General features: G+C 41.6%; 1 protein-coding gene across 2 annotated transcripts; it reads left to right on the top strand.

Moving 5' to 3' along the window:
- LOC103722982 lies at positions 1 to 5,490 on the top strand. 2 transcript variants are annotated; one of them, XM_039128630.1, is made up of 4 exons: positions 11 to 155; positions 888 to 930; positions 4,428 to 4,878; positions 5,138 to 5,490. In XM_039128630.1, the coding sequence occupies exons 3-4, from the start codon at positions 4,447 to 4,449 to the stop codon at positions 5,240 to 5,242; spliced, it is 537 nt and encodes a 178-aa protein (XP_038984558.1). In that variant the 5' UTR covers positions 11 to 155; positions 888 to 930; positions 4,428 to 4,446; the 3' UTR covers positions 5,243 to 5,490. The 2 variants fall into 2 exon arrangements, with proteins under 2 accessions (XP_038984557.1, XP_038984558.1); XM_039128629.1 differs by lacking the exon at positions 888 to 930 and having other exon boundaries at positions 1 to 155.
- Positions 5,491 to 7,394: the final 1,904 nt, after the last annotated feature.

The raw sequence follows: 7,394 nt of genomic DNA, 5'->3' as shown, positions 1-7,394 counted from the left end.
CCCTAGTGACCTCCGATCAAAATTTTCGCCCCCTATTTCACCTCCTTAATTGTTTTCCGTGCCGTTATTTGCTCGCTCCATCCCGGGCGCGGACGAGAAGCCGGCAGGAGGTCTGAAGCTAGGGTTTCTGTCGCTCTCCGATTCGGTTCTCCGAGGTGAATCTCGATCGGAACATCTCCCTTTGTCGTTTCTCTTTCTTTATTTCTTGCGATCTTTTCTTTAGGATCTCCTGCCATCCTTTTAGGATTTTTTTTTTTTGCTTTAAAATCCAATTTTCTTGCAATCGGATCTTTCTTTTCTTTCCCTCTTTATTTTCCGATTGCATTTACTCTATTCGGGTTGCGAACTGTGGTTCAAATACGTGTGTTTGATCTCTTCTTTGGGTTCTGTGATGGAAGGGATAGGTTTTCGAAACTCGTGGAGAGGTAAAGATTAGGGTCTTTTTTGTAAATTTTTGCTGCAAGATATTGATGTCGGTGCGGGATTCTTCTTTAATTTCTGTGCGTTGTACGTAATGTTTCCTGAGATTACTAGGAAAAAGTAGCAGTTCTTCTGGATTTCTTTCTTTGGCGTCAGCTTTGATTTGATTCTTCTTGGTCTTGAAAGGTTGGCTGACATGTATGTTAAAGAACTTCCTCCTCTTTATTTCTGAAGAATTTTTGTATTTTCTTGAATGTGTTAGTTGTTGCTTAGGGCAAGATTTTGCTGTTCTTTAATTATATTTATGAATTTCTCCTATTATTGTGGTTCAAGATGATTCCATTGACGTATGTTCGTTTTTTCATTTGTTTTGATCTTAGAATTTGCCATGCATTTTATATTTGCTATTGCGACTGATGTCAAGAGGGGTTTCTTCTGTAATTCTGATATGATGACGTTGTGTTTAGAGTCCTGGAAGGCTTTCTTGAGCAGCCATGTAGGATTCTCTTAGTAAGTTTTAATGTTCTCATGGTGTTTCTGGATCTTGATCAATTTAATTTAATAGAAGCCATGTTTAGAGTTTCTTTTGTGTTGATAATGGCTTCAGGTGCTTGTTTTATTTTTTGATTTGGTATGCTGTACTTTTGCAGTGTACCATTCATTATGTTGTGTTGATGAACTACATTATTGATCCTTATGTCTGTTTTGTGATTCGAATTCCTTGATAATCTGATAAAGAATGATGTAATCACATATCTTGATATTAAGTTAAACTAAAATCTTAGATTTTCTTAAACTTCTGTTGACTTAAAGATTCTTATGCACACAATGCATGGACCAACATTTTCCTCCTTAGCTCAATGAATTCAGGATATGTACACCCATTCTTTGTGTTGTAACTATTCTTGAAGAAAACTTTGTATTCTTAATGCTCCCGATGTATGACTCTGCACAGAAACTTAACCTTGCAGACATCTCCTTTAGATATCATAAGTAATTTAAGCCAATATAAAAAATAAATAGTAAAGTCAATATTGGGTATGTTATTTTGTATTTACTATTTTTTAATACAAAGAAAATCACTGAAAGGTAGTCACTGATAACCCCCTAATTCATTAATATTTAGTGTTTGTGAGGATTGCAGCTACTGTGAAACTCATACCACTATAACTGTAGGTCATAGGAGTAATTCTATGTTTAAGTCCTTTATCTTTTAATTGTACACCTTGACTTTCCTAATGTAATGATGCAGATGAGTAATTCTTTCTTTAGTTTTTTTTTTTCTTTTGTAATTCAAGACTTTGTTTAGTTCCCTTATCTTCTAATTCACACCTTGAAAAGGTGATGATGGAAACAAGATACCAGACAAGTAAACAGTGGTGATGATGTTGACTGACTGATGCCATCATTGAGATGGTAAAGCAAATGCCTTTTTTTAGCTGCATGATAATTGTGGTTATGCATTTAAAGTATTTCTATTTCTGCTTTAGAAAGAAATGCATAGTGATGGATGATCAGGGACTCCAGAAGATCTGATACTTTTTCTAAGAATACTTGGTAAAGTTGCTAGGATGGATTGGAGGATCCATCCGTTATCAGAATGCGACCGATGTTTCAGATGCTAAGTAGACCAGACCTAACATGGTCTTATTATTGATCAAGGTTCTGTAATGGAAGCACTTGTTTGTTACACCAACTATGACATAGCCATCTTTAGCCATCCTTGACCAGTGTTGATTAATTTTTCTCCCCTATAAGCTTGGATGAACTTCATAGCTGGCTTGTCTGCTTTCAACTTACGGAATAGGTTATTATTGTGTTTTCTCTTTTTAACTGTTATCATCTTGGTTGACCTATTGTTGGTTCTGCCAATTATCTGAACCTCTTATATGATAGATCCTTTCAAACAAAAGTGTTGACATTTCTCTCTCTTTATGTCCGTATATGTGGATTAACCATCTACTACATTGCAGCTGACTACCTGTCACGCCCCCGCCTCTGCGAGGCACGTGAGGCACCTAGTGCCCACGTGGGGGCCACATGAGGGAGGAACACGGGGCTCCCCTGCCAGATATTGTCCGGTTCTGGGGCTTCACGCAAGCGTCCTTCACCCCTCCCCGGTTTTGTTTTCCACCCAAAACGCGTCTGCAGGATTTGGAGACACCCGCCTCATATGCCCAGGCTCTGGAACGAGTCTTTCCGATGTGGGACTATTGGGCCTCACACTACCAGCTACTTGTTACATTGCCTACATCATACTCAAGGATACTATGATCGATTGGATCATATGATTTAGTTTATTAAAAATCCAAAGGTTTTGGAGAACATCTATATTGGAGTTTATGGGTTAACCATTTGTTAGCTCCTATTCTTTGCATATTTGGTACAAACTACAAACATAATGATGTGTTTCCATAGATTGCGCAGCATCATGAAATTTGCATTTACTATATCACTTAATTAAGCTTCCTGCCAATTTGACTAGCTGAAATGAGTTATCATATTGGCTTGATGGCTAATTATGATTCATCATTTTGCATTTTCAAATTGGCATTTGAGTGCTGCTTCATTCCAGCTTCCACTTCTGTCTTCTGATTCTTGGGCTCAGTCTGATGTTTCCCTTGACCAACTCATTGTCCATTTATACTTTTCTATAGGATGAATAATTCCAGTACATGGTTCCTGTGATAATCAGAAGTGTTTTGGCCCTCAAAGTCTATCATCAGATAAACTGTATGCAGCCCAGAAAGAAATATAATACTCTTCTTGTCTTGTGAGAATTTAAATGACCATAAATTCATAGATTTGAGCATCAGAAAGTGGAACTGAGATATGATAAATATAGCTATGTTTTGATTCATCTTGCGGTAAATTTAAAAGATAAAATTCTTTGAGCTTCTATTTAGTATAATCATTGCACTTTAGCTTTTCATGCAGGTTTTTATAATCTTTCATTAGAACATAATAGCAGTGTTTTAAGGTGGCTGCGATATGCGGGTTGGCAAGGGACTGCATAGCTAGCTCATATGCATTTTGTGGACCACATATAAAGGACATATATGCGGTTTATATTTTAAGATACATAAAAATAAATAAAATATATTAAATATAATAGATATCATGAAATTATTAATATACACATATTCTGTCCATCTAAAACTACCTTTAATATGTTATCTAAGGATTTTCTATTATTAGAACAAAGCATAAGGATGTTATGGTTCATTATTTTGGGATTCTTTATCTGGTGGTTTCCCCTTTCCCCTTAGACCCTTTCTCTGGGGCTTTACACTGGTCACTTCTAATGATCCTAGCATAAGCGTGCAAGGCTTTCTTCTGGTCATATTCGTTCTGTCTGGACTCTACTCCTCTCTTGCCTTCATTTTCCCTTTGTTAACATGAATAACTTGTCTTTGATGCTGTCCTGTTTATGCAAATTCATCTGATCTCCAATAACATTCAATGTGGGTGATCCTATTGACCTTTGCAGGTAGCTGCATGTTGAGTGAAAAATAACAGCTTAGTTTCAATTACTTTTCTAGGTTTGAATTGTAAACATCTGCTTAAGTAGCACAAATGATTAAAAGAACCAGCACTCGTTTAAAGTTAGCCTTAAAAACTGTAGTACATTATATGCTGTAATTACTATAGTGAAGCTGTTGATCCAATGATGTCATCGAGCTGAAATTGCTGTCATGCCATTCGGTAATGATAATCAAATGTGTTACATCAAATGTGTTACGAGGGAATTATATTTTCTATTAAACAGAAGCAAAAGTCTTTATTCTGCCAAGCTGTATTATTCATATCAGACCTTCGCCGTTATGTTCTTCTCGAATTAACTATCTGAATTTAAATGTGCTTACTACCTAGATGACAGTTTATTTCTTACTTTCCTCAGTTTTCCATAACTTAATGGCAGTGTCATCCTACTTGATTCTTTTATATTTTAGATGTTTGTTTTGTATAATGATCCCTGGAGATGTATTTTATTGTGAGTTTGACAGATCTGCTCCAACTGCTATAATGATGCAAAGGAAGTCTCTTTTGAATCCATATGCCACTCCCTATGTGCCTCTCTCAAAGATTGGGCCTGGAGTGAGTTCTGAAAGAGAGAATAGGGCCACCCTGGATGATTCTGAAAATGACATAATTGAGAACTCTGCAGACTACCAGCTACCAGACTCTGTTTCTGTGGATCATGACATCCAAGGCTTAGAGAAACTTAAAGTTTCTGACGAGTCATCCTCAGAGATTGGTGAACCCTGGAATTCTGATGACGCTTTCCAAGATGTGATTCCAAGAAGCGAGAAGCAAAATGTGGTGGATGATCCCAATCTGATAATAGAGTTCCTCTCATCGATGTTTCCTGATATTTCTATAGAATCGCTTGCTGAATTGTTCAATGCAAATCATGGTGATCTGAATCAGACAATCTATGTGCTGGAGCAGCTTGAGGTACCCACTTGTGCACTTCATTTGGTGATCTAAGCAGATTTTTTTTTATGATACTCATGCCTTCTAATCTTCTGTTGTATTGATCTACCCTGTTCAAGTCCTATAATATACTGATTTGTTTTATCGTATAACTTGTTTGATTCGTAATCTGAAAGTTGGGATTTATTTTCAGAGTGTCTGTAAATTTTTTTCCAAATTAGGATTCCTCAAATTTGGCAGCTTTTCATAATATGAGCTCACACGATACGATTATTTGCAGTATGGAGGTTATGAGCTGGACTCTGCTGAAACTTCTGAGACCAGCAATAGTTTGGATGATCCTCCTGAGAAAGCTAATGCAAGAGGAACAATCAGCTCAGTTTGATCTGCCCAAGTGGGTCAAAAGTTTGACCATCTATAGTGCACATTCTGTATATGTTATGCTGTAAGATTCTGTTGAGAGTAGCACAGGGGATTAGATCTTTTCTTTCACTTCGTTGTTTAACCTGACGGTTTTCACCTCATATATGCTTGCTTTAGTGTGTAGTCCGGTCCTGCATTTATTAGTTGTTGTATAGTTCTTTTCTGCCGACTCTCATCGGTCCTTGTTTCTCCTCTTGATTTCACTCTTCATCAGCAGTCATGAATTTCTCCAACTTTTCCTCTTCCACCCTCTCTCCTTACCTGTGTTCGGAAAATGGTACAAGGTTTCCGTGAACCTAGTGAGCAGCTTAGAAGAAATTCGCTATGCATGCAAGGAAACTTAACCAATTAGTACGCGATAATGGGATGAATGCAGATACTTCGTCTCTAGTGTGGCCAACAAGGGTCTATATCAGCAAGTCAGATGGCATCTTTTACTTGAATTTTCTATTAACTAACTGATGTTGCATGTGCTTTATCATGATCACCGAGTTCTTTAAATTAATATAACCATCATGATATTCGAGACACCGAACTATCCTTTCTGAGTGGACTGGTCTCAACCACTGTTAAGTATATTGGGTGGTCGGGTCCGTCTGCGAGCCCCATCATCGAGTTCCTTCGTATCCTACTTTTTTTTTTTTTTGGGTAGTGGCTCCAACTTACCAACAAACGGCGTACATCTAGACGTCGCCTGACCGTAATAAAAGTTGCTTGAAAGGTAAGAGCAGGCCTTCTTGGTGGGGGTGGGGGTGGGGGTGTGGGGGTGGAAAGTGTCTGCCTCCGAGGCACGTAAAGCATCCTCAACGGCAAACCAGAAGGGTGGATACTTGTTCTCGCAAAGCCGTTCCATGCAACAACCTCCAATCTTATCCATTCAATTATGTTGCATGAACTGGCTTCTAATTATCTATATCGTGCCATGCCATCCGTACCTAAATATTGTTGCATGTCACAAAAGAACGATTACTAGTTGTTGGAGATTCATGCTCAAACTACAAGACTACGGTGGCATAAATCACTTCCTTCGAAACTTTGCCAGGAGTGCCGTGAGTGAGACACTTCATTGAGCAGCTCGAGGCCAAGTCATGGGCGACCGCAGGCCAGGGAAGGAGCCGGCTGTTGACACCATGTCGGGCCGAGGTGGTGCACCAGCCTCCGGGGGTGAGTGCCGCCGGTCGGTCATGGACGGAGGTGGCCAGGGCGTCGCCTCGTTAAGCGACCTGGACGAACTTCAAGATCTCGGACGACGAGCGGAGAGTGATGCGGCAGATCTTCCCCAGGGTGGTAGTCGTGCAACTGGAGAAATTGGAGAGGGCTCGGCAGGCTTGGAGAGCCCCCGCATTGATTGTGCGGAGCATGGGGAGGAGGGTGCCGATGGACTGGGTGGCCCGGGAGTTCCGACTGAGGGCTACGGCTTGGGTTCATCTCCCTAGGCTGCCGGTGGAGTTCTGGGAGCCAGAGGCGGTGATAGAGGTTGCGGCGGCGGCAGATAGGCCGATTGTAGTGGACGGATGCATGGAGCAATGATGCCGGCTGGGTTTCGCGTAGGTCCAAGTGGAGCTAGACGCGAGGTTACCCTTAGTACCAGGGGTCTTCATCCAGGGCGTGGAGTGCTTTTGGCAGAAGTTTGTCTGCGAAAGTATGCCGTCGGTGTACTTTCGATGGGGAGGGGCAGTGCAGTTTCCCCCCTCCTCGGCCGCCAGAAGGGTCGCGGGCTGGTGAGATGGAGGTCGGGGTGTTAGATGGGGGGCAGGAATCGCCTCGGAGTTCGCGAAGGGAGGGGGGCTGCCCGGTGTTCGGCCCCTGGCTGACCACGAACCGAGTGAGGCCGGCCAAGGAGTCTGCGGGAGGTGGCAGGCCGAGGGAGACCGAGCCACCAACCAAGGGGTTTCGGAGGCCGCCGGTCACGAAGCCAATCCACCAGGGCGTTCGTCGTCAAATCCAACCCCCAGTCCGGAGGTGGAAGGATGGCAGACACTGTCCAAGGTGGCACGGAGGCGTCTACCAGCAATGGAAAGGGAGGTGGTTGGCTTGGGTCCCGGTGGAGACTCGGGTGCGGCGAAGGAGACGACGCCGAGTCAACCCGCCTGCGAGCTAGGCCAACCCATTGA

The sequence above is a fragment of the Phoenix dactylifera genome, chromosome 8 (genome assembly GCF_009389715.1).
Source record: "Phoenix dactylifera cultivar Barhee BC4 chromosome 8, palm_55x_up_171113_PBpolish2nd_filt_p, whole genome shotgun sequence".
In the NCBI taxonomy this organism is placed as follows: domain Eukaryota; kingdom Viridiplantae; phylum Streptophyta; class Magnoliopsida; order Arecales; family Arecaceae; genus Phoenix; species Phoenix dactylifera.
This window is presented reverse-complemented; position numbering and strand designations above follow the sequence as displayed.

Excerpts from the sequence above, each read along its gene's own strand:
- LOC103722982 (XM_039128629.1), top strand. The coding sequence starts at position 4,447 with ATGATGCAAAGGAAGTCTCTTTTGAATCCATATGCCACTCCCTATGTG. Across the intron at positions 4,879-5,137 it reads ATGTGCTGGAGCAGCTTGAG|TATGGAGGTTATGAGCTGGA; the intron begins GTACCCACTTGT and ends GATTATTTGCAG.